Source organism: Agelaius phoeniceus, chromosome 4 (assembly GCF_051311805.1).
Source record: "Agelaius phoeniceus isolate bAgePho1 chromosome 4, bAgePho1.hap1, whole genome shotgun sequence".
NCBI lineage: Eukaryota > Metazoa > Chordata > Aves > Passeriformes > Icteridae > Agelaius > Agelaius phoeniceus.
In genome coordinates, this window is record NC_135268.1 from 14,437,425 (window position 1) to 14,464,250 (window position 26,826).

The window sequence follows — 26,826 nt, forward strand, 5'->3', positions numbered from 1 at the left end:
TTTGCCACTGTTAGGGACATTTGACCTTTCTGTTGCTGGAAAAAAGCATTTGTTATCTCAACATCCTGTGGAGGAATATTGGAAAAGGATGTGTGGGAGAAAGGCAATGATAGTGGAGAAGAAACTTCCAGAGGATGTTGTTTAGTTCTGCAAAAACATGCTAATAAAAGCTGATGCTTAGAGACACGAGTATTTGAAAACTTTTTAAGAAACTGCATTCAATTACAGCAGAGAGCATCTTAGTGAAGATTTGGAATAGAACACCTTGGGAATGAAGGGAGGAGATGTACATATATCTGCCAACAGATCCAAACAGGAAGGTTTTAGCCAGGAAGCAACTCAGCCTTTATCTCTTTCGCGCTTAAAAATTATTAATTTCTGTGTATTAACCATAAAATGCTCATGCAACTAACATGCTCGGTAGCCTTTACCTCTTTTGCACTTGAAGAATTATTTATTTCCTTGTGTTAATCAAAAATTTTTCACTAATTTAATATCCTCAGATTACAGCCTGGAACCTAAATCTTTCTGGTTTTCAGGCAATGAACCTAAAATACAGCTATGTCTTATCTGTGTGAAATGAAATTAAGATGAATTTGGAAAATTCACACAGAAAATATAAAGTGATTTTCAAGTTCCAGACATGAGGACTATTTTGAAACTTTAATTTACACTGTATTTAGCGACACCTTTTTCCTCTTCTCATTTTAAGGCAAACACTTGTGACAAGCAGCCATCAGACAAAGGACACCAGAAGGTACAAATGCATGACAAAATGTGAGCTCTTCCCAAATATGAGCTACTTAAAGATGCTTCAGTATGTTAAAAACAGATTAATAACTTTTGCCACCACCTCACTAAAGTAACACTACTGAAACCAATCCATACTAGTTACAAGACTTTTTAATTACTAGTAAATGGCTAATAAGCAAAGTTCAACTTCAAGCTGGATGCATCAAAATTCTCCCTCTACAAAATGCAGCTATCTCACAAAACTGATCAGAAGCTTATGGCTTTTCATTATTAAACTCTTTTCTTCAACTTAGTACTTTCTCCACCCCACAAATACAAACCCTATTTAAGAACAACTTCTGTGTAAGCACCATTTAGTTAGCCTGCACTTGCTATTTTTACTGTTTCTAGGCGTTCCCCTAGAAACAGGTTTTTCCTGTAAGACTACAAAAAACACCGGTAGTCATAAGTCAAAAGAAGCAGAATTAAAAAAATATGTCAACAGTTTACATGATGAATTTGTAGCCCACGGTCAACCACTGCTCACACACGTTTGGCAACAGCTCTGGGCTTCTCTGTTTTTGTTCAAATCACTAGTCTGTGTTCAAATCACTCTTGACAAACAAGCTTCGCTCACTCTGCGCAGGCAACTTTGCAGAAGCCTGTCCTTTTCACATGGAAAGCACCTGCTGCAGCAATCACAGCAAGAGCAGAAAATCTTAAATACTTCTTTACTGACTCCTTATTGTGGACCATTTAGAGTCCTGACTGTTTCTAGACATCCCAGAAGAAAAACGGTTATTGCAACTCCTCCATGAAGCAAGCTCCAACTCAAACTGAAAATTACCTTTGTAATAAATCAGACCATCAAACATGTACAGCCAGATTTATTTACATCCAGAAATCATTTTGCATTTTTACCCGTGCTGTCACTAAGAGAACCTGTTTCATATAAAATCTTGGGTTCACAGTCTCCAGAGCTTGACAGAAGTTTGCTGCTACTATGCAGGACCAGCAGAGCTTTTTGGAGCTCACTTTTTGGAGCTTCTACGTAGACTGAAGTTATTCCCAGATAACCAAAACTTCCACTGTAGAATTATCAAAATTGCATGATTTCAGAAACAACGTTTCCACCAGCTTTTATAAATAAACAATATAAAGCAGCTATATTTATATTACAAGTGTTTTCCTTCTTACAATATCTACACTTCAGTTAGACTAAAATATCAGTATAGTGATTTCAACTATCTGTTCTCTGAAGGCTCTTCTACATTTAAGCCTTTTCATTTCCACAGATTTCCAAGCACAATCCCTATGAAGAGCAGAATTCCTACAGTACGATTTGAAGCAAATTTTTTCCAACAGTCTTCGGGCTTGTCTATGTCCAAAGTGTAAATCTGCAAAAGTACAGTATAACATTAGAGGATTATTATTATTATTATTATACAGATTCATAAATATCTTACACATCACAAAATTATCTGCAACTTCAAAAAATTATTCTTAAGCTCTAAAGTCTACCCTTAACTCCACAAGAAACAGGAATACTCTGTGTTTAAATTTTTTTTTGCATAACTGGCATCTGTGTTTGACAGATTCTTTTCAATATACAGCAGAAAAGTCAAGGATCTCATATGAACATGATTCCCAGACCATCTCAATGGAAGACTATATAAACAGCCCAGTTACTGGTGTGTCTGGATTGATACTTAAAAGTGCAAAAATATCTGGGCATGTAAATAAATTTTGAGATTTTCCTCAGTAGGTTGCCACCTAATTCTTCAATGTAACTTTAAATAAAAATGAATGCACTTTTCCATCTCTGCTACAAGGTGTTGTTCTATGTTTCAGTAGAGACAAGGCACTGGAGAGCCAGCTGCGAACCAGAGCAAGTGCCAGACCCTGCCTTGCCACACAGGGCTGGCTTCTGTCCAGTTGCTCTTAGCCAAGTCCATGCAATTCCCTTCAAACAAAGACCAGGACACCTGCAATAGCAGCCAGAAGGCCTGGCTTACCCACATGGTAGCTCTCTGCTCTGAGTCACAACAAAAAGTGGGAAAAAAAAAAATCCCAACTCACAAGGTACAGCAAGAGCAAATTTACTGAAAAAATATTCCCAAAATCAAAATTTGGTGCAAAAGCGTTGAGCACGATAACAAGAGGAAATGTTGAGCAAAATGAGTGAAAGGATTAACAGAGAAGGAGCCCCAAAAACCTCAAACATTGCACTTCAGCCTTTGAAAAAGTCAAAATAGAAAGAAGTATGTGACTGAAAGAAGTGAAACCTTCGCCAGGAAATCTGCTTCATTTGTGGTTGTAGACAGAAACTAGGGCTGGGTCCTGGTCAAATAATCAAAAAAACTCTTCACAAGCTTCTCAAGTATGATGTGATCCACACCCTTAAGAACCTGTCAGCTCCTCAGACACTGGGAACTTGAAACACTGAACTGGCAAATTAAACTAAACAGCAGCTAAGCTATTCTTTCAGAAACACATGGAAAGTAGAAGATGTTATTTTTCTATTGGCACACTTCTTGAGAGGGATAGAATTTGACATCATCATGACCCAAATTGTTCTGCCTCAGGCAGAAAAAATTCAGTGAATCAAGGAAATCTTGGAAATCCTGATCCTCGAGCATCTTACTCAGCTTTCTAAACTCAGTTAAGGACACAATCAGAAGTCTTGAACAAGAAGATAAGCATAAAAATGTTTAACCAGGACTATAGTAAAATAATTCCTCAAAAAGAAGCTACTCTGTGGTACACAGAACAGTTCTGCTCTTTTGACTTTGGCAGTCCACACAGATGTGAATTTCCCAATATTTACACTCATTAGTCTGCATCCTCACTTATAAAGATCCTTAAAAATGGTTCTCATTTATGACAAAACTACAGCACAAAGGCTCTCTGACAATTCAAACTGTAAATGATCATGCAGTGGACATAGTATTCTTTTCCTCATACATTTCCAAGCACAGTCACTGAAAACAGTGGCTGAGTGCCAGACTACATCACCACAAGGATTCTCTTACCCAGTGATATGTTTAATATCCATTACCTGCATGAGCTCCACCCATTAAAATGCAACATTACGATCAATGTGCTTTATAAAAAGTTCCACATTACCATTCCAAATTTCGCTTCTCAGACTAGCAATGGTTTTACTACTTGCAATACACAATACTCTGCCATCACTTACCTATCAAGACCAGCAATCAATTTTTGAATAGACTGACTTGTCACTTACTACAACACTGTGTAACACAGTTGTTAGGATTCAGAAATAACAAGACAACAAGATCTTATCTGCATCCTTTACTGACAAAGCTAATCTCTTTCTTTCTGTTATTCATAAAAATTTCTAAATTTTTTTGAATGCAACTACAAGACTGAATTGGATTGTTCTCTGCTTTTAAGAGAACTCTTTAGAACTGTCAATTAGCATTAAAATTATAATGTTAACATCTGCTATTATGTGTGCCAGACACTGCAAGAACTGAATCAGAACAGTCAACACCACAGTATTTTGCAGCACACTGAGGTGGATCTAGCAGCAGCTGCTGCTGGCAGTGAGAAGAAAACCCTTTCCTTGAGATCACAGCTTAATGTCTGGCACTTCTCTTGGTTACAAACAAACTGAAACTCAGTGCTCCACTGTTTGTGGTCAGGACTGAAGGTGTCCTCAATCAAAAGGTCTGCAAAAGGTACTTCAGAAGACCAAGCTTATTGTCAGAAGACTTTAGTTCTCTTTAAAGGAACTGCTTTTCATGGGTAGCTCATTAATTGATGGGAGTTGAAAAGCCCTCTGACTTCTTAGTAAGAACTTCCTCATGGAAAAAGTATGAATAAATCCATCAAACCTGGTGTGCCAGGTGAGCCCCTACGGCAGCCACAGCCGAGTAATACGGGAGGGTTTGGTTGCAATTCATCCCTGTCACACACAAACTCAGGAGCATTGCCAGGCTAAAGCCACTGAGCCACTGCTTTGTGTCCTTCTTGAAATGCAATGCAGTTGACTTCACACCAATCATGATGTCGTCCCTCTTATCCTGGAATGAAAAGATGAATTACCACAAAATCCATAATCCAATGCCACTTCATAAGAAAAATAAAAAAGAAGAACTTGCTTAAATTTTCTATGCTTCTTACTAGGAGCCCAATTTAAGGGCGGTTGTAGGTCCCCACACTAAAATTTAAACTAGAAGGCTGGTCTTAGAGCTGTTTAGCAGCCAGGAGTTAATACCAATGTCAAAGATATTTCCACAATGCAAAAGCATAAGAGCACAAAGGGTATTGTACTTCCATATTTCCATCTGACTTGTAAAACCTTGGCAAACAGCAATAAAATTTTGAAGGGCTGGGACTTCTTTGGGGCTGCTTCAGCTCAGTTGCAGGTGAAGAACTGCAAGAGGTTGGTTCTGCTGTTTGACAACAAATTTGTAAACGAAACACACAAACTTTTAAACACAGGTATCTGGAAGGTTTCACAGTCACCCTACCTGATGTGCATAAATGGTGTCATACACCAGTGTCCACATGACTCCAGCAAAGTACAAGGGCAAACACACAGACCACTCACATGACCCTTTGATGGCAGACCAGCCAAGAAGGGCTCCCCAATTAAATGTAAATCCTAAAAACATTAGGAGAATTAAAAAAAATAGAAGTTACAAGAATGCCAGCAGCAATTAAATACAATTTATCAGCAACCTTTTGTATAATACCAACATCTCTATTTTTCTACCACTTACTTTCAGGCAGGTAATAAATATAAATAATTTGACACTTAAGACTGTGGACATGCAAGAAAAAATACATATACCACACATTTTTCCCTAATTTGAGTTTGACTTCATTAGTGTAGGGAAACATTTGCACAGAACTATTCCAGAATACTCTAACAACAGGTCTGAAGGTAAAATGCTCAGGTGTCAGTGTAACAAAACATGTCAGGATAACTGGCTGCAAAACAGTACACAGCAGCCAACTATGGTACTTCTAGCCTGAAAATGACAATTTTTGGTTAAAATCGAAGCTGAAGACAGCTGGAATGTGAGAGCCAATATACACAGGTATGTTTTAGTAGCTCAACCCAAAATACAAGCACCATCAGTATCTGTTCAGGAGTTATTTTAGAAGCTGAAGACTGAAATGCTGTACAGACAAATCTGTATTTGAGAAGGGTTTTGAAATAACTGCGAAACTACAGCTCATTCTCAAACAACAAATGTTTATTTCCACCCTACTCTTCTACCTCCTATCACTGCATCAAAACAAGGAACTGATTTCTAATAACAAAAAAAATCCAACCCCAAAGCCACACATCAACTCCAGTGCCTGTCATAAATTAAGAAGCTTGTGCCCCAACAGAGCTTTGTCTGTAAAGTATTTCTACTTTGATATAAAGTTATAAAAAGTCAGATTGCTAAAGCTCAAGTACTAACTTGTAAAACACCCCAAAAACTACACCTGAAATTAAAAAAAGAGAGAAAATCTTTCCATCTCACCTAAAACTAGCTGTGGCCAGTATGTTATTCTCTTCATCAGAGGGTAGGTGATCACAAGGAATAAAGAGGATGCTCCCAGAATGATACTGTAAAAAGTACCAAGAGAATTATTGTTTGCCAGGCTAAAGATCAGTAGACATAGTGCAGCATTGCAGGAGCTGTACACGGTACTGATCTAATTCTTTCCTTTCAATTACAATTCCATGACTATTAACATCCTCCCTCTGACCCCAACACCTTTTCTACTCAAAATCTCTGTGCTTAACTCAGGACCAAGAACCAGACCTTAAAAACCAAAAGACAACTCATACATCACCTGTAGTAATTCAGACACAGAAGCACACAGAGTGCCAGGCTGAGTTGTCCCCCGAGAAAAACCAAGGACTGGAAAGTCGAGATATCTCCAGCTGCCAGGGGTCTGCTTGCTGTCCTTGCAACCTAAAAAATGGAAAAAATATTACCACTAGGTACATCTGTAACTGATGGGCAATTTACAATGTTTTTTTCCTATTTTCTGAGGAGAAACGAAAAGGTCCTAATTCTGTTGTTTGCTTTTGTTTCTCTCTAATGGCATTTTCAGAATCCAGTCCCATTGATGTGGAGTTAATAGCTGTGAAAAGACATTTAATCCCAACTGGGATACAGTGGAGTTTAGAAACTCTGTCTGGAGCAAGAAATCATACAAGGTAAACTGAAGAAAGAAACATGTAACAGAAAAAAGTTAAAATAAATGGTGAACACTTGCCAAAGATTACCAACGCCAAAAAAACTCCAAATGACTGAATTTCACCTCAACATGAGGAAGAACTTCTCTACACTGGGGGTGGCAGAGCACTGCAATAGGCTGCCCAGGGAAATTGAGTAGTGTCCCTCTCTGGAGACATTCCAAACCCCACCTGAACATGTTCCTGTGTCACCTGCTCCAGGTGACCCTGCCTTGGCAGGTTGGACTGGATGATCTCCAGAGGTGCCTTTCAACCTAACAATTCCATGAAATTGTGCATGTTGATGAAAATGGTGTCAAGTCTATTCAATGAGGTTCAAAAGCCAACTTTTACAGAATATTCTGTACATAAAAAGTATCTTGCCTATGTTTGAATAATGTGAATTTAAATAAACTCTTTTAGCTTGTTCTCCCCTCTGCCATCAGGCTATGCTGACATCAAATACTGTTTTTGGAGCAGTAAACATGCACTTAACATACCTGTGACCAATTCCACTGCACAGTGCAACCAAACATGGGATGCTTCACTTAAAGAAAGTATGTCCCAAATAATCAGTAACACAAAATCTAAACCCCAAACCACCATCACCTACACCAACCAACTCCTGCTGTTGCCCTGGCCTCTATGGCACCTGTGCTGAAGGAAGCCTTTTAAGGTACCCCAGAAAAAGCTGTGAAGGCAATTTTTAAAACTGTCTATCTGACCACATCACATAATGCACAAATTAAACCATTATATTGAAATTCCCTCTTACTTATCACATCCCCACATCAAATCTGAAAAAAACCAGGAAGAGCAAACAGCATCACCAGGATGCTTCCCTCCAAGCCTGAACCTGTGCACGTTTCAGAATCTCACACTGGGCACTGCCTTTTACTTATTTCCCTCTTCTGAACAAATGGGAGATGATAAATGAAAACATACAACATAACAGAAAGAGATTAGCTCAGGGCTGGGCATGATACTCTCAACAGCCAAAATTAAAAATACAACAATGAAAGGAAATGCTCTCCTAAAATTAGGGAGAAAAAAAGTCATTCTTGGATAGATTGTCACTAGCAAGTGTAGCAAAAATATGTTACTTGGTTTGTTCTATGGTGCAAAACAAGGTTGAAAAATAAACTTGTTCAAGTACTGCCTAAAGCAAACAACAGCATGTATTTTATCTTACACAGAGGTGAGTATTCTAGAAGACATACTACAGTCCTGGACAGAGAAATAAAATACTTTCTACTGTTTTTGGAGGAAGTGTAAACAAATTAATTGCGTGCATCTCAGACAGAAACTGGAGGAATTCCTGAAGCTAGAGCCTGCACTCATCAAGGAATCACTAGTGATGTTCATGTACTTCAGTGCCTTTAGAATCCTTGGTGCATGGCTGAGAAAAAACAGCATGTGTTAAGTGGAGTTTCTCTCCCTGGAGACATTCAAAATCCATTTGGATGCGTTCCTGTGTAACTTGCTCTAGGTGAGTTGGCCTTGGCAAGGGGGTTGAGCTAGATCATCTCCTGAGATCCTATTTCTAACCCTAAAAATTCTGTTGATTCTGCGATGATGGAGATGAATGGGCACATGCTTGGTTCTCTGAATCACAGAAGGGCTTGGGCTGGAAGGGGACCTTAAAGATCACCTCATTCCAACCCTCGTGTTGTGGACATGGACACTTTTTACTAGACCAGGTTACTTGCAGCCCCAACTAACTTGGCCTTGAACACTTCCAGCGATGGGCCAGCCTAAAACTTCTCTGGGCAACCTATTCCAATGCCTCACCACCCTCAGAGTGAAGAACTTCTTCCTAATATCTAATCTAAACCTGTTCTTTCAATGTGAAGCCATACCCCCTTGTCCTGTCCCTGCACGCTGGTGTAAGCGGCCTCGCCCCATGGTTCGCTACCTGTCTGTCATAGTCGCGGTCCCACATGTCATTGATGGTGCAGCCGGCCCCTCGCATGAGCACGGCTCCCACGCCGAACAGGGACAGCATGCGCCAGTCCGGGAGGCAGCCGGGCGCGGCCGCCAGCCCGATGCTCCAGGTACACGGCAGGTACAGCAGCCACGTCCCTGCGGGGAGACAAAACCCGCGGGCGGGCTCAGCGGGGAACGGGAGGCCACGGGGGGCCCGCGGCCCCGACCCTCCCCGCCGCGCTCACCGGCGGGCTGGTGCAGGCGCATGAGCCGCAAGTACGGCTGCAGCGGGGCCGGCGCGGCGCGCACCAGCTCGGCCGCCGAGAAGCTGCGCGGCCCCGGGGGTGCGGCGGGGCGGCGGAACAGCAGCGGCGGGGCGGCGGCGGCGGCGGCGGCGAGGGGCGGGCGGGCGGCGCGGAGCCCGAGCGTGTCCCAGAGCCCGGGGACACCCCGGCACAACCGCGCCAGCAGCGCCGCCGCCATCTTAGCGCCGCCCCGCTGCCGGCGGGACGGAGTCTCGCGGCACTGCGCATGCGCGGCGGCCCCGGGCACCCCGCGCCGGGGCTGAGGCGGGGCGGGATTGGTGTGCTCTCAGTGAAATTCTCGACCTCGAAACTTAACGTGATCGCTCTTAACATTCGTGTCATCTCCAAGAGCTTTCCTCACTGTAGGTAATTAAAAAAGAAAAAAAATCAGATTTCCCATGCGGCCTTTGTATCTCTTCTCCTCGCCAGTTCTCCCACCATCTGTGTGAGGGACTGAAATGCTGGGGGTTAATGATTCCAACAACCAGCGAGTTCCAAAAGCAGCGCGCTCTTGGCTGAGGCCGGGTTTGCACTCTCCGAGCCGGAGGGGAGGAGGAGAGGGCTTGGGATGTGTGTTGGGAAATCTCAGACTAGCATAGGAGCAGCCCGGGTGGCCGTAACAAACACACCTTCGCTTAGCACAGGGGAGGTACCTGGGCATTCCCACCTGAACCAGACTGTGTATTAACCCATTGAACTTCATGTTTCAGGGGCTTCCGCCACCCCTGATGGATCAAGACTGCGATCATCTCACATGAAAATTCAATGCATCAATTAAGTCTTGTTGCTGGGTCCACAGGTGGTGTTATCTGTGCAGAAAAATTCACAGCACCAGAGGTTTATGTCCAAAAAGGAGACAGAGAAGTCCTCTGTCTTTATTCCAAAAAAAAAGGGGGGGGATGGGCATTCTCGTGGCGTCTCTCAAGTTTTTGGAGGACGTAGCTTTCTTTTAATCCAGCCACATGACCCTCTTCCTTTCCCCATTGACTGAGGTACTTGGGAGGTACAGGCTGCCCAAATCACCTAATACGAATCTCCTTCTAGTATGCACACACACCCCACACCCCCCCCCCCTCCCCCCGCCGCCTTTTCTTTGTATCTCTAAGTCCAGGATTTTAATACGGCCTTAGATGAGGAAGTCTCTGTCTGAAATTTATGGTTACTCCCGTTGCTTCTTTCACCTATCAGCATCTAGCTTTTCCTACAGGCATGCTCACAGTTTGTTTGTAAAGACACATTCTTCTCATTCCCTTCATATCTTCCCACTGTCTTGTCCTTTCTCTTTCTTTTCCTTATATATTTTCTTAAATTCTATCTTTATATTTTCTATAGTTATATTTCTATTGATAATACCCAAAATGGCTGCATACCTCCTTTCCATCATTCTAAATTAAATTCTGCTATACATAAACACTGGTCATTCATGTGTCATTTCACTCTTCTCTACCCCAAGGGACCCATTAACAAGAACCTCAGTTACCTCACCTTCAGGGTCATAGCACCAACCAATGAGTTATTGCACAAACCAGAGAGCAGAGGACAGAACCATAAAACCTTTGCTTTTCATGGCATGGTTTCAGTGTCTGTGTCCTCAGATCTGCTGCTAAAAGATTCCTTGGAGAGTTCATTGTCCCTCTAGAGTATAAAATCTTTTGCATTATACAGTTCCTTCAGCTTGAATGACTCACACACTGGTAGAAAACAATGGAAACCATTTTGAACTTTAATTTCCCAAGATGCTGACTAGCAGGAGGAAGTGAAATATGAATGCGATTCAGTCCCCCGAGGTTTACGACATTCACAGAGGAATAAAAGCCCCAGAGATAAGGGTGGGGCAGGCATTGGTCCTGTGAGGGTGATGTTCATGTCTGTTTCAGACCATAGCTTCCTTGGAGTGCTGGGATCCAGCATCTTTCCCAGTCCCTTCACTTTTATCCCTCTTGCTCTGTTTGTGTAGAGCTAACAGTAGCTATTAGCTTGATGTGCAGTACTTTGTAAAGAGAAAGGTAGTTACTGAGCTGTAAATCAAACCTCCCCTCCCCACCATCAAGAACAGGGCTCAGAGAGGAGACATGGTTGGCAGCAGCTGTCATTTGCATGCACAAACATCCCGGGGCCCCTCCTGACAGTTCCTGTGTGCCAGTCAGCAGCGCATGTATCACATCTGAGTCACAGTGGGTGGACGGCTTCTGAACTGGTTGGCAAACACGACTGAAACACACCAACCTGTGTAGGATTTCTTTCATTTTTGTGTACTTGGGTACTCTTATTGATAATAAAAAGCAGCACAGGTAGTTATGACCAAAAGAAAAGTAGGGAGTGTCCTGGTATCAGCATGTCAAAAAGGAGTCTTAAAAAAGATTAAGATTGCCAAAAGTTGGTATAAATTGCTTTAATTAAAATCTTCAAATACAAAACTCACAAGCATTGGAATAAACAACATTTTTAGAAAAGTTCTAAAAAGAAGCTACCAGGCAAATAATAACTTTGATGTTTTAGTTGCAACTTACATTTTTACAATAATAATAATAATAATATATTATTAACTTTGTGTTGACTGTATGTAAGACTTTCCATCTTACACTCTCTTTGCTTCTGTTATGGAACTTAGACAATGTAAACAAACTCAGCCTTCCTCATTTCTGATCTATGTCATTCCCTGATACATAACCCTTCACAGAATGCATCTGCTCCATGGATGCACACACTCCTTTGACACACTGACACATAACCTTTTTAGTGTGCAGGTTTTCATCACAGCTACAAAAGTACATCAGTTTTGAAAGTCATCTCATTAAAAAAGGTTCCCTGCCCTGCATTAAACCCCATGTAGCTAGTAGCATCTTTTTAAAGCTTAAAAAGGGAGGTACAGTAATGTGGGGTTGTTCTTCTCTGCTGTGCTCATAAATATAAGGCATTGAGAGTGGTGTGGGTTAGGTATCTTCAAGAAAAGTAGATGCAAATAAATATATGCAGAAGGCCTCAGCTACTCTCCTAGGCTTTTTGTTGCCCTGGGGATCAGCAGCCTGTGTGCCACAGGGAGCTATTGCTGGCACAGCCAACTGCAACAGGGTGTGCATGGGAAGGCTCAGCTGGGGAGAAAAGCCACCACCAACACGGATTTCTGTCCAAAATCACTGTTTTTCCAGTAGGAAGGATGTCAGCCTGACTGGGCACTTCTGTCCCCAGGATGCTCTATAGCAGCTCTGGTGGTTGAGGGGTGAGTGGCTTCCTCGGCGTATTTCCTATCCCATTTCCCCATTACAAAAGAGACCTGGGTGCATTAGGGAGTGTAAAACAGAGAGAGCTTGAGAGCTTTACCTGTGCATAGGTTTAGGAAAGTCCTTTCCAGCTCAACTGCCTGCAGAGAGGTGCAGGTTGAGCACTCACTGTGCAGCCTCCTGAGCACAGAGGGTTATTGCCAGGGCCTGGTGGGCTCCTCTCCTTTTCATGCAGGGGAGAAGTGTGTGATGGCAGAAGTTGACCACCCTACAGGAACAGCCTGCATTTCCTGCATCAACAACTTGCCTTTGGAATGCACAGAGCCACAGCTCCATCTTGTGACTGAACAATCCTAGCTTGAGAAAAATGTGTGTTGTCTCCCCAAATCTAATAGAGGATCTGGTTTCTCTGCAAGGCCTTTGCCCCTGCAAGCACCCTGACCTTGGTTTGCTTTGTGTGTCCAGACTTTCCAGCCCAAGATACCCTCAGCAACCACAACCCCCTCTCAGGCTTCCCCACCTAGTGCGGGGTCACAGCTGTACAGCTCAAATAAAAACTCTGCTTATCCTTTCTGAAGGCAAGCTTTTGAAGAAACTGCTTTAGGAGCTGTGCTTGCAGAAAGGGGAGGGAAAGGGGAAGTTGCAGTGCCTGGGTAGGCAGAGCCCCAGGTAATGTGAGAAGCTCCCTGCGTGATGTGGAGAAGAGTTCCACGCTCAAGCACAGTGACAGGCTAGATCAAGAGCAAAACCAGCACCTGCCTGGTCTTGTTCTACCTGGATAATTCTCCTGGAATCTTCCTTGTACCAGTTACCCAGTGGGACCTTAGTCTTCCCCAGCTAACAGTTGTACTACTGCTGCAACATTTTCATCCTTTACCAGAATTAAATCCCGTGATAGAAATGTGAATTTCTAGGATTAGAACTTCCTACTAGGCAAATGCTTTACATTTATCCTGAGTGTGTGTGTTGACCACTTAAATGCAAGCAATAGCTTTGGCATTTTTGATAACATAAAAGCCGTAGGAGAAGGCTGGAAGGCCAAGCAGTGTGCCAGGACCAAGGGGCTTTTCCATGAGCTCTGGCAGTGTTTCATCATCCAGCATCCGTAGCACACGGCCGTTCAGCTCAATAGACCTGGAGAGGGACAGAGAGACTGTTTGGGCAGCTGTGCTCTGTTTGCCATCGAGTACAAACTGCTCTGGGCCTGAGTGTAAACATTAACTCAGCCCAAAGCCAAACCAAACTTCCCTTGAATGTGTGTGTACACACACACACACACACACACACACACACAGACATCTGCAGAACTCCCACTACAAGGACTCCTTCAGAGTGGTAGCACAAGCACATTTAAAAGTACATTTCTTTCTCTTCCAGTGAGGTCAACAGCTAAACAGGCTTTGAAAAGTACAAATTTAAATTGCTTTTTCTCCCGAAAATATTAATATTCTTTTTTTTTTGCCCACAGAATAGATCTTTTCCCTATGGATGCATTAACAATGACAACAAAAAGATCCCACCCACATACAAAGTCTGAACATGTTGCTGTAAATCAGGAGCTAGCACTTGGGAAAGCAATATACCTGTGCTTGTGCAAAAAAAAACAAAAAACAAACAAACAAATGAAAAAACAAACCAGGACTGGTCCAGAACACTGACACCTGCTAGGATAAACTTCCAAATTAACATCAAGTAAACGTCCTTATAACTTAGTAAGCTTTCAGCAGCCTGAGTTTAGGAGACCTGATTTGACAGAAGTCAGATCTTACTGAAAAAAACCCCAGATGAATGAATGGTAACCTCTTCTTTCCCCTTGCAAATTGAATAAGGTGAGGTTTTAAAGACCATCTAAGCCTACTCACAGTCTTTCCGCAGGGACTGGAGGAATTGCAACTTACCTGGAAAGAATATTCTCTTTGCCATGAGGAAGTAAGAGGTACTGATCCACATGCTTGCTCGATAGGTAATCTGGTAGCTCCAAATGTTGGGTGACGTTGTAGAGGTTTAAGGCAAACAGTGTCACATCCCCTTCTCTGTACTTTGGGCTGCAAGGCAAGAGAAGGTGATGGTGGGGATCAGAATAATATGTGACCTTGCAGTGTCCCAAATGGCATCTGTTGGCCTGGGGGTGGCCACGGGCTCAGTTTCCAGGCTATTTCTCCCTTTCTGGAGGCTTACTTGTGGCTGCTTGTGCAGTGGAGGTAGACACGGAGCTTCCTCTTGTTGGCTCCTGCCAGGCTGACCTGCAGCACCTTGGTACCCACCAGCTTCTTGTAGAGCAGTGAGAGCCAGTAGTCCTGGGAGGCACAAGAACACATGGAAACATTTGTGTACATGCCAGGTGCTCCACACAGTGCTTAATCTAACCTTAATTTTGAAGCTCATGTCAAGGGGTTTTCCCCATAGCTTTTTGTTTTACCAAGCTTTTCACATCTACTTAAATTCACACACCATGCTAAAAGGGAAGCCCTGCCTGCGAGCAGCTGTGTTTAGAAGGTACCTTAGACACATTTTCCCCTTCATAGGGAACTCTCAGAGCTCTGTCAGGGAGAGATTGTGCTTTCGAAATGCCCTTCTGCAGGGTACAGAGAACCTTGGGACTGAATGCAGGAGTGTAAGCTGCCCTTCCTGCAGGAAAGGTTGTACCTAAGGCACAGGTGCAGCACCAGGAGGAAACTCCTAGACTTTAACCCCTTTAACATTGTACTTCTCAACAGGTATCAGGATTGATTTCTAAATCTGAGTCACAAATGTATCCTCTGACACTCCAGGATGATGCCTCAGAGCAGGGCAATGCCCAGTGCAGACTCATTTTTTCCAGGTCTTTCCTGGCTTTCAGAGAGCTTCTCCCAGCTCATTTGTTGGTCTTTGAGGTTTTCTTAGGAGGAAAACCATTGTGTTTCTCCTCTGACTCACCACAAGCCCAGGAAGTTACTTTTGCTATCAGCCTTCATTCTGTATCCCTCTGCAAGGAAATGCAACCTTCTGACACTGATATGCTTCCTCATTTCCCAGCTAGCTACAGCTGGGTTTGGATTTCCCTGCCTCTGAAGCATTATTGGCTTGGTTAACATCTGTACTGTCTGTAGGTGAGGAAAAGGGCACACAGTTTCAGTCCAAATTAAATCTATTTAAATGAGGGAATGAAAAGCCCAGAGTCACGAGCCTGATGATGCAGCCTCTGGCAAAGGAAGCAGCTGAGCAAATAGGATGGAAAATCCCTGTATGCTGGATTTTCTTTTAGGCTGGCTCTATGACCACCAGTGAAAATTACAATTTGGAAGCAGAAAAATGAGAGGAAATCTAAAAAGGAAGATGCTGTCCTCTCACCCCAATCTAAGTGCTGGTAGTACAAAGAAATGTGCCGTTTCTGCAAGAACAATGTATAGTTCATATAATGAAGTTTCATCACAGCAAAGTATATTTCCTAATAAATCAAACTCTGCTAAATGTATATTTCAATTTAATTATCCTTCAGCCACAACTGTAGGATGAATATGCTCATGACCTATAACACTTGAATGTTGACTTCATGGTGGCCTGGTTTTCACATGGAATATAATTGATTTTAATATCTCTTTTTCCTGCTGTTTATAAACTACACATCACTCAGCTGAGGAGTGGTCAAACCAAAACAGGCCATCCAGAAAAACCTTGTGAGATCCAGGAGCTTCTATGTACAAACCAGAGCATCGTGTCCCACGAATCAGTTTCTGCTGTGCTAAAGACTGGCTGCACCCCTGCAGCTGGAGTAAATATCTAGTGTGCGTACATATATATGTAATAATACATTAACCTGTAGTGGAACATGAGATAGCTTTAGGTGCAAGGATACCTGTGACCATCCAAGCAAAAAAAGGTGTTGTTAAAATAGCTGACTTGTCCCTCCACAGCCAGAGCTGCCTGTGCAGAGGTGCATTCAGGGGGTGTTTACATACCGGCAAAGGCTCAAAGTTGGCGTCCACCAGGTGATAGGTCCCTGCCCCGAAGAAAACCTGTCTCATTACCACATCAATCCCCTGCCTGGCTGAAAGCCCGAGTTTGTCCAACCACCTGCCAAAAAATGAGGCAAATATCATGCAGATGAAAGTGCTGACCTCAGCAGTACTCTGTTGCCCCTCTCAAACCAGATCGGGAAGCAGGAAAACAAAACTTAGTGAGTGATGCTGACTTCCTTAAAAGCACACAACTAATTTCAAGTCTTGCATTGATTACATGAAAAAATAATTTCAGTCCACCCCTTGAAGTCCAAGTTGGTGGGAACAGTTGCTCCATTCCCCTGTTTGTAGGTGGTGGAAACAAGGAGTGACAGCAGGTTCTCATGAACTGGCCAAGGGTCTGAAGGCTGAGAGAAATCATCATGCCAACAACAAGGTTGCCTGTCATTATCAGACTTTGACTTGCTGGCCCACCATGCCCTGATAAAAAGTCATCATGTCTTATAGGATGGAAAAAAACTGTTCCCACTCCCCAGGAAGCCTGAGGAGGCCACATTTCTCCTGTGGGGCAGCCCCATTCAGCTGTCAAAATGCATAATTTCCCCATATCTGGGACACAGTACTCACATAAAACCTGCAACATAAGTGTTAGACAATCTGGGAGCTCCTCCTCCGTAGGCAGAGCTCGTCTCTCCCAGCCACACCTTCTTGTCCGGCACAGTCTGACCAACAATCTGGCCAGTGCGGCATTAGGAAAGAAGAGAAAGAGACAGCAGTTAATTTTTTGGCTACTAAAATTAAAAATATTTTGTGTTTTAGCCAAAGGCTTACTTAGGATGTTTACATTTAAGGGATAACACTCTGAGATGGGATGTCACAGAAATTTGGATCGAAAGGACTAGAAATAGATTTACATTCCTGCCTGAAAAAACCCCAAACTTGCTACCTATATAAAATAGGACAAACATCACTAAAATCCAGGTCCCATAGTTCTTCTTTTGCTAAGTAGTGCTATATTCTAAGTTATAATGCTGTCAGGATCTCAGAAAAAAAAAGAAAAAAAAACATTGGGGGGATGGGATAACTATAAATTACATCCCTGAGTAATTACTCTATCAATAAATGAGAATGTTGTAGGTGTGTGATGCACCTGGCATCATGTTTGCTGCATAGCAAACAGTTGGAGCTCATTTGTTGTTAGTATCATTAATTTTAATTTTATTTTTTTAATATACAATGTCAGCAGAACTCAAGCTTTGAGTATCCCTGTCTATTGCTATTAAGAAGTAGTGCTTTATTTTGGATTCTGTTAACCCCCTGGAAACTGAACATGGGAACAATTGAACAGGACAAGGCACCTCCAGGACTTCATATATGGCTGTGGCAAAGGTGTCCAACACTTCAGGGCTCAAGAAATCCCCCCTTGTTGCACTCTGTCCATTCACATAGTAACTGAAAATCGGGGAAAAAACATAGACAAAATTAGGGAGTAATACCACCAGTGGTACAAAACACCACTAAAAGTGTTCAGTTGATTGGTACATTTATCCACAGCATGATTTTTCTGTCCAGTGCTTTTTAATTTTTTGTTTCGAAATGTGTAGGTCTGTCACTTGTATTTAAGGGACTTTAAGATATAATTACCTCAGTGCAGTCAGGATATCACAGAAATATCCACCAGCAGAAGTAATAGGTTTGTTTGCATCTATTTATTAAGAATAAGGAAAACATCACCAAGAGCCAGCTTCTGTAAGTCTTCTCCTGTTGAGGAGTCTATGTGATTACTTGCTTTACTCTATCAAGTTATATATTAAAAATATCAGCTCACAGCATCTGTCCATCTGCTGGAATATTTTGGCCACTTGGAGGGAGCTGAAATATGGGCATCCCTATGGCGTAAATGGTGACCTCCACCATGAGCAGAAGAGCTTTTAAGTCTTGTTTGTCCAAAAAAATTGGAATGGTGGTTTTTGCAGTTCATCCTGCTATCACTCAGTCTGACCAAAAACAGCTGAAGCCTTCCAGCCACAAGAGGAAGCTAAAACATGATAATCCTAAATGAGTTAAGAACAGCCCAGGAAGGGGAAAGGATGTGTTTCATGCCTTTCTAGCAGGTCAAAATACATAGATAATTGATGTATGTGTACATATATACAAAAAATGAGTATGTACATCTTTTCTCACTGTTGTCTGACTGCTGCATGCCATGTCCTGCTTTTGACTCTGAAAGGAAAACTGCCTCCGCATGGAAATGACTTTCAAACATGTGGAGTTCATGGCCCTGAGGCCAGTTTACTCCACTGTCACTGTGAGCACTTTAAACCTAGCAATCAAAGTCACTGCACAGGAGCAAAGGGCCAGGTGCCAGTGCTGTTTGCACTGCATGTGGGATCTGAGGGTGAGTTACCCACACAGAGCCTGAAATTACTCCAAGAGAAAACTCAAGGGAGCAGGAGGAGCTGCTGGCACTTCTCCATGGACAGGGGTCAGCCAGACCTACAGGGCTTTTTCTTCATATCAACTAGACATAAATAGAGCAAACAAAATTATCATCTTGCACATGTTGCATTCCCCATGACAAACCCCTACCACTGCTTTTGGGTCTCTGCACCAAGTAGACCCTTTGGAGGCTTCAGCATTTCTGTAATGTGCTCCCTCAGTTCATCGCCTTTCTGAACACAGAACATTGTGGAGAGGCCCCTGAGAAACTGTCAAAAGGGGCATTTCACTCCACTCTTTTCTGTTGAGATTGATAATTCTGTTCAAATTGACATTTTTTAAAGAAAATGAGGCAGTAATCAGAGTGACAGTGGTATCCAAATGGTACTTACTGGTGCCATGTGACAGAGTCGATCACCTTCCCTCCCGATTTCAGGAAGCTGCAACCAGAGGGAATGGTGGAGGACGGGGGATTAGCAGTACCAGTCATGCCCTCCCACTAGTGCAACGCCATGCACAGCCCTCCCCTCTCCCCACAGCTGGCAGTACTGATGGTGAATGCCTGGGGGCCAGGCTTGCTGTGGCTTTTAAGCAGGCTTTGGGCAGCCTGGCTTCCTCAGCAGGTTGCTGGGAGGATGAATTGACCTTTGTATAACATGTGGGTGTTTTTTGGGCTAAAAGCCCTTGTTAGCACAACCCCTAGAGCCAGTACTCAATGGGAAAATGTGTGGACCACTGATGTACTTCCAGCAGCTGAGTTTTACCTGGCTGAGTATTCAGGCCTTGAACTCAAGCATGCAGGTAAGATTATAATTGTCATCTATCAAGGTAAAAAAAATTGTTCAACCCCTGCCTTAAAGCCTCTTCATGCCTCCTGCATATAGGGGGAGACAAGCCACAATTCTCCACACCTGCCCCACTCCAGGGAATGCTGCTGGAACCTCACACTCCTACCTTCTGAGCAGTCTCCGCGTGTGCTTTCGGGGCTGCCCAACATCAGGGCCATAGAGCTTGGCATGCTGATAGAGGGCATAGTTATTCAGCAGTTGGCGTAAGTGAATAAAATCTTGCCCCAGCTGGAAGCCATCAATGTGGATACCAGATTTCTTCCTGAAGCTGTTGGGCTCTGAGGAAGACACATGCACATCAACACCCCACTCTATTTCTGGGGCACAAAATAGGGCAGTTCCATTCACATGGGAAGCACCAGTTTCCTAAGGCTTCACCTGATCTGGCATAGTGTGGGTGAAATATTTGAAGGTGAGCATGAAACCAAAAGCTTGGGGGATACAGCATGCTGCTCTCCAGGACTCTGTCCCAGCCATAGGTCACATCCTGCACCTTATGGGGGACTGTTCACCTCATCTCAAAGCCCTGATAGGAGCAGCAAAATCATCTCAATTTAATCATTTCATTTTGCCTTTTTGTAAAATCCCCCTGCAAATTAAAACCTTAATGTCTCTTTATAAAACATCACCTTGCCTTGATGTGCCATCATCCAAAATATCCAAAGTTAGTAGCCCACACCCTCCGGTGGTACTTTTCTAGGTGACGGCTGGTCTGGCCAACAAGCACTTACCATTCCCTAGTTCCCAGGAGATGTTGTACCTCTGGGAAGCACAGTAGTCCAGCAGTGCCTGGGCATTTGAGCTGTCCCACTGCAAGCCACCTTTCCGCAGCAAGGCATTGAGTCCAAAGATCAGGTGAAACCCTGAGCAGTTTGCAAAGCTGTAGAGAATATCCAGTGTATTTTCTGCACAGAGGAGAAAGGAGGGGTGTTTATCTCAAGGTTAGAGCATGGTAGTTGAGTTCTGGCCAAGCAACAATCTGTACTGCCTGTATTTATTTAGCCTGATGCTGCAGATGTGCCAAACTTTCCCAGCCACACAGAAGAGGTCAGGCCTCACTACACATCTTGCGAGCTTTGAGAACCTCCCAACCCCTGCAGCTGAATGCTATTAAATGTGGGATGGCAAACAGTAGAAAAAGAGTTCTCTGAATATTTTTCAAAGTGGGTGAAGTATTTCTTTTTCAGTGGTTTCAGCTCCTAATAGCCTATGGCCCTTTAACTGTGGGGCAGAGAACTGCATCCCCCTGTTTAAGTCTTACTTGTAATGGTGGTGTTTTTGTGCTTTTTCCGGTTCTGTTCAGCAAGAATCAGCTTCTCCTGGCTGGGCCATTGGGCCAGCAGCACCTTCTCAACAGCAGCAAATGCAGGCCTCCAGCCACAAGCCTCTGTAGGACAGAAGGAGGTTGATAGGAATTAACTCCTCACCACAACAGCCAGCAAACCCTTGTTCCAGTGAGCTGACAAAGCATAGGCTGCGATGCTTGAGGAGCAGATAAGCCAGCCTGGCATGCAATGGTGTGGCAGGAACAGGGCAATGCTTCCTGCACTGGCCATCTCATGCAGGGGAAAGTGCAACTTCCCCACATGGCTCACTGGCGGAGCCATAAGACACATTTCCTTCAAAGCTTATGTTTTTTCTTGGCATGCAAACCAGGAACAGGCCATAACCAGAGAAGAAGGCATGAGCCAGAGTCACAGGAAGTGGCTACTTAGCAAAGTGCTATGAGGGAAAAGTACCACTTGACTTCAAAACTGAGCATCACTGGTTGTACAGTAATGTAGGATTGCACAATTGTGCTACGTGCCACAGGAATATACAGGATTTTTTTCATTTGAAACACCTCTTGACACTTTTGCTAAGCTCAAAGAGAAAATACCAAGCTCACGCAGTTGACAGGGCTCCATCAGGTTTGCATTTGCCCTGTCAAAGCAACAGGAGGGCAAGGCTACACCCCCAGCCAAGCTCTCTGGTTTTGGGAGAGAGATTGAACGCTCTGTTGTCCTCAGGTTATTTCTTCCATCTGTTCCTTAATTTTCATAATGAAGCCACAGCTTCTGAGCTGAACTCGACCATCTTCCAGATAGCGAGGGAACTCCCAAGATTGCTGCAGGGAGCAGAGGGTAGCAAAGGGAGAGTCTCAGGAGATGCCAGAGAGGATACAAGTTCCCCTACATCCTTTCTCAATTTCCCACAGCTGGCACAGCTCTTCCCAAAAACCATGCTGAAAGTCCACAGGTCTCCTCTCCATGGATGATAGCAATACTGAGACTGTGGAGGGTCCCCAGTGCTGCTGCTGTGCCCTTGCAGCATCCTCAGCCTGTGTCAAAGACCCTCCAAAACCCAGGATGGTTTCAAGTCTGAGAAGCTGATGCCCACTTTACCTTGCTGTGCCTGAAATTCCCAGAGGATTTTTTCTTCTGAGGTTGAATCCTTGTTGGGATCAAAGATAAGAAAGTCTGTCTCAGTGCCACCAAACCTCAGGAAACCTGGGGACAGGGCCGTTGCCAGGGCACGCAGCTTGGAGTTGCTGAGGAGGGAATGCCAACAAATAGGAAACCACTATATTTATGCAGACTGTGTAGAGGGTAGACATGGCAAGCACTTTGAGGAACATGCTGCAGTAGGTGACCATCATCAAGGAATTCCTGATGGCTTACTGGGATCTGCATTCCAGCCCTCTGCACAGTACAAAAGGGATGCTGATGGCCAAGTGAGTCAGGAGAGCGTCTAATGGGCAACAAGGGGAGAACATACCTGAGGGAACATCAGCAGGGAGCCAAATCCTGGGGGCAAAGTAAGGCAAAACTTTAAAACAGTCTTGGTTTTTTTCATCCTACACATCCTCCTCCCCTAGATTTTTTTAGTTTTGTTTGTGCAGCACCAACATAAATGTCCTGTGAGAATTTGAGCACAAAACTGACTTTACATCATCAGCCCCAGCTTCCATCACAACTGCCAAAGCAATTGCCTTTGTACCCAAGGGAGATTAAGAGCCCTTGCTGGGACAGGTGTTAACTCTATCAAAACAGGTGTACAAAAGAACATGACTGTGACTTGTTCACATTCCATACAGGATGTGCAGCACCTGACAGCCAGCCTTCCCTGGGGGAAGCCACAAGGCTTTGGAGGGCACTGGGCACTTAGGCGCTATCTGCTCCGTGGTGACAAACAGCAGATTAGAGGCCACCAAGTACTTCCTGCTCCTCATGGTGGCAGGGCTGGCCTCAGGCTGAACCCCAAGGTGTGAAAATGGGGCTGGATGTTGAAGACCTGAGCACTTTCCAGTAAAGCCGGTGACACCTTTCTCACCAGCTCAGTGAGGACAAAAACATGCAAGTAGTAGGAAAGCAGGACTGGAGGATCCACACGTTTTTTGAACACTTTAACGGATGGTGATTCCACCATCTGCTTCCCTGCGCAGCCTGTTCCAATGCATGATTACCCTCTCAGTGAAGAAATTTTTCTTAATATCCAATCTGAAGCCCCCCTGGTACAGCTGAGGCCGTTTTGTCTCTTCCAGTCAGTTGTTAGCTGGAAGAGACTGACCCACACCTCACTACAACCTCCTTTCCGGTGCTTGCGGAGGGCGATAAGGACACCCTGAAGCCTCCATTTCTCGAGGGCAAGCAACCGCAATTCGCAATTCCGTCCGTTTCCTTCCCTTTTTTTTTTTTTTTTTTTTTTTTTTTTCTGCTGGCAAAGCAGCTCCTCTACCAGGCTAATTCTCGAGCTGAGTTTTCCTGCATCGCCCCATGCCAGCCCCTCCTTCCCCGAGCACAAAGGGGCCGGCGCGGCTGGCACCTGGGGAAGGTACTGCCTTCTGCCCTGGGAGGACGGAATTCGTGAGCCCCGAAGCAGACGGGATCCAGCAGCCTCTCCCCGACCCCATTTCTAGGGGTGAGGGACTCCCCGTTCCCCCCAGCTCGCTCCGCAGCGCGTTTGCCGGGATGTCCCGCTCCTTCCCCCGAAGACCCTTTCCCCTTTGCCCAGCTGGGCGAGAGGCGACTCACCTGAGCAAGGCGACATAGCGCGGGTCCCGGGCGAGGCTGGCATCCAGGGTGAGGGAGAGGAAAGCCGGGCTCACCTCCCCTCGGGGGCTGTCCCGGAGCCCCATCCGCAGCATCGCCGCCCGGTGCCCCTCGGCCAGCACCGGCGGCAGCAGCAGGAGAGGCAGCAGCAGCAGCATCCCCGCTCCTGGCCCGCCGCGCCGACGCCGCCGGCACCACCCCGAGGAGCTCGGAGGGCGGGCCCGGAGCTGCAGCGCTCCACTCCCCGCCGGGAAGAACCGCGCTGGCGTGAGCAGGACCTTCCTCACCCTCTGGAAGAGCTCCAACAGCATCTTCGAGCCTCGAATTAGCAGCAAGACGCACGACACCCGGTGTTACCCAAACGCCTCAACCATTGCAAAATGAACCTGTGTTTACAGCCGGCTCCTTTCCTGCTCACACCTTCGCAGCCTTGCAGCCGCCTCCTCCAACATCCCGCCCTGCCCGGGCGGCCCTGGGCATTTCCGTGTACAACCAGCGATCTGGAAAATGTCTACAGGACTGAACGCTGCCTCTCCAGGGCTGGGATGTCAGGCTGGAGCCCCTTCTGCGGCCTTCACTGCGGGAAACCCATTCCCAGCAGCACAGAGCCCTGTCAGGCTGAAACCTGACTGTTGCAACAGTCCATACTGTTGGAACAAGTTTGTCCTAATTGCAGAGGTATGAAACTTGGAATTACTGTTACCAAAAGGTTTCAGGCAGGCTCTGGGTCTGCCCCCTAGGTGCTCCCTGCAGAGTCCAGTCCGTACCAAAACTCCTCCTTTGGCAGCAGCTGACCTTGCCGGGGAGGCCTGTCAGGGAAGAGCCAGCTGCAGCCATGGAGCAGGTACGGCTTAGTGTCATGGAATGGCTTGGGTTGTTCCAAATCCTACACCATGGACAGGGGTGCCTCCCACTAGACCAGGTTGCTCAAAGCCCCATCCAGCCTGGCCTTGAACACTTCCAGAAATGAGGTGCGCACAGCTTCTCTGGGCAACCTTTGCCAGTGCATCACCACCCTCACAGTAAAGAATTTCTTTGTAGCATCGAGCCTAAACTGATCCTCCTTCAGCTTAAGGCCATTCCTCTCTTGTTCTAGCATTCCATGCCCTTGTAAAAAGTCCTTCTCCAGCTCTATTGTCATCCCTTCAGGTACTGGAAATTGCCTGGAGCCTTCTCCTCTCCAGGCTGAACAACCCCAGCTCTCTCAGCTTCTCTTCAAAGGAGAGTTGTTCTAGCCCCCTGATCACATTTGTGGCTTCCTAACAGATCCAAATTCTTGTTTTGGGGGGGCCCAGGGCTGGATGCAGTACCAGAGATGGAGTCAGGAGTAGAGGAGGACAGTCACCTCCCCTGACTGTCTGCCCACTCTCCCTTTGATGCAACCCAGAATACAATTTGTTTCCTGGGTTACAAGAATGTTTCTAAGTTTCTATGCACACTACTGAAACATTTGCAGAATTTTTAAACAACTACATTTGACACCACCATTACATTTCCCACCTGCACCAATTAATCCTGAAGCATCCATATTTCTTAGGAAGTTTGTTTTGAAAATGGCTGTCTGCTGGAACAGGCTGTGAATCTATTACTTTATTCGGGTGCAGCGCCTCCCATACGCACCGAAGTTGGGGCATTAATCTGTGGCTCAAGTGCTTGCCTGCCTGGCCCTTCCTGTTCCTGCTTGTTCTATATTTTTGTACTATTAAGTAACTCTCCTCCGGAGCTAGAAGAACTTGACTAAATTAACTCTGGTTTTGATAAGCACATCCAGGGCCCTGCCAAAAAGGAAGCATCAGTGACACTTCTGACTGTCTCAGTATCTTAGTTGGGGTAATGCTTCCCATTTTGGGAGTGCAGCACCAATTATATGCCTACACCCCAGGAAGGGCTGGGGTGACTATCTGCCAGAGGAATAACTCATCTATCAGCTGATGACTGGAGCACCAAACAAACTACACCGCCCCTTGGGTAAACTAAGGGTATAAGAATGTAGTTCAGTGTGTGAAAAAATCATTGCTGCAAATGTAGCTAAGGCTGTTACCACAAGTGCAGGAGCAAAGGTCAGGGGCTGTCAGGCAAGATGTAGCCTGTGCACAATTTCTTTCTGTTGGAATTCCCTACTTCTGCCTTTATTTCCTTCCTGTTCTTCTTTGAGAGGACACATTTTGTGTGACTTGCTACTGTAGGGTGCCCTTCTCACAGCAAAGGCACAAGGTGTGTATTTCAAATGGTCAAGGCTGTGTTTTGGGATCAGTTGCTGTGTACAGATGTGTGTACGTGAAGTCTGGCATGTGTTGTGTTTTTAGCAGCCTGCAAAACCTTGTTGCTGGAAAACAATGCATTCCAGCATTAGCTTAAGGTACTAAATGAAAAGTAGCAGCTTTTTCCCTGGGCATTTTTCACATCATTTTATACACATTTTTAAATATTGCAGAGTAGGGGAGCTCAGTATAGATGTATTTGGACTTATGGAAATCAGGGCAGAATTTGAGCGATGCCCTGTGAACTACAAGGGGAGCACTTAAGAACCAGGACTAGGCTTAAGCCCACTTGAGTGTTACTTGAAGCCAGCTCCAAACAAGCATCCCATCCCTCTTCCTCTTTTCACACAAAACCTATCCCCTGCCTTGTGACATTCAAATGCTTTGGTCTTGCAGCTCCTATCAGACAGCTCTGCTTCTCCCAGTAATGCCATTAGACACCCTGTGATGACTAGATTTTTATAACTAGAAAGAACTAAAAACCTTCCAGGAATTTCAACTGTCTAACAGCAGCAGCAACGTGCTATTGCTAGCAGGGGCACCTCTGCTGTTCCTGGGCAAGCACCAATAACTGATATATTTATACCTGTATCTATATATATGTCAGTGCTTTACCTTGTGAATATTAAGGGAATTCAGAAGGGAAGAGCTGCCTTTGCAAAAGGCAAACAATTCTTGTGACACAGATGTTTGGGCAGATGAACAGAGCTGACCTGTGTCAGGATAGTGCTCTGTTTCTATGTAAGAAGCCTCAGGAAGATGAAATTAAGGCTAAGCTGATGCCAAGAAAACATGGAAACTGTAAAAACAGAGATGCCTATCAGAGTGGTTTTGTGAGCTATCCTTCCTCCCTGCCCCAAGCCTGCAGCCAGACCTTGTCCTGACACAGAATGCAGCTCTCAGTACTCCCTGCT

At 44.8% G+C, this 26,826-nt stretch overlaps 2 protein-coding genes across 2 annotated transcripts; both read right to left on the reverse strand.

The window, feature by feature from the left end:
- Positions 1-1,601: 1,601 nt before the first annotated feature.
- On the reverse strand, positions 1,602-9,390 carry COQ2 (coenzyme Q2, polyprenyltransferase). The gene is made up of 7 exons (XM_054633178.2): positions 9,115-9,390; positions 8,859-9,025; positions 6,556-6,677; positions 6,240-6,325; positions 5,232-5,365; positions 4,593-4,781; positions 1,602-2,129 (listed from the first exon to the last, which is right to left on the reverse strand). The coding sequence occupies exons 1-7, from the start codon at positions 9,350-9,352 to the stop codon at positions 2,016-2,018; spliced, it is 1,050 nt and encodes a 349-aa protein (XP_054489153.2). The 5' UTR covers positions 9,353-9,390; the 3' UTR covers positions 1,602-2,015.
- A 2,161-nt stretch (positions 9,391-11,551) lies between these two features.
- On the reverse strand, positions 11,552-23,962 carry HPSE (heparanase). Its single transcript, XM_054633105.2, is given in 14 exon segments — positions 11,552-13,529; positions 14,294-14,440; positions 14,574-14,692; positions 16,334-16,448; positions 16,961-17,067; positions 17,692-17,785; positions 19,165-19,212; positions 19,727-19,898; positions 20,352-20,525; positions 20,882-21,007; positions 22,005-22,150; positions 23,634-23,806; positions 23,809-23,889; positions 23,891-23,962. Coding segments are annotated over 14 exon segments (1,734 nt in total). The 3' UTR covers positions 11,552-13,369.
- Positions 23,963-26,826: the final 2,864 nt, after the last annotated feature.

Excerpts from the sequence above, each read along its gene's own strand:
- COQ2 (XM_054633178.2), bottom strand. The coding sequence starts at position 9,352 with ATGGCGGCGGCGCTGCTGGCGCGGTTGTGCCGGGGTGTCCCCGGGCTC. Across the intron at positions 9,026-9,114 it reads GCGCCTGCACCAGCCCGCCG|GGACGTGGCTGCTGTACCTG; the intron begins GTGAGCGCGGCG and ends GTCTCCCCGCAG. Across the intron at positions 2,130-4,592 it reads GGGCTCACCTGGCACACCAG|ATTTACACTTTGGACATAGA; the intron begins GTTTGATGGATT and ends GTACTTTTGCAG.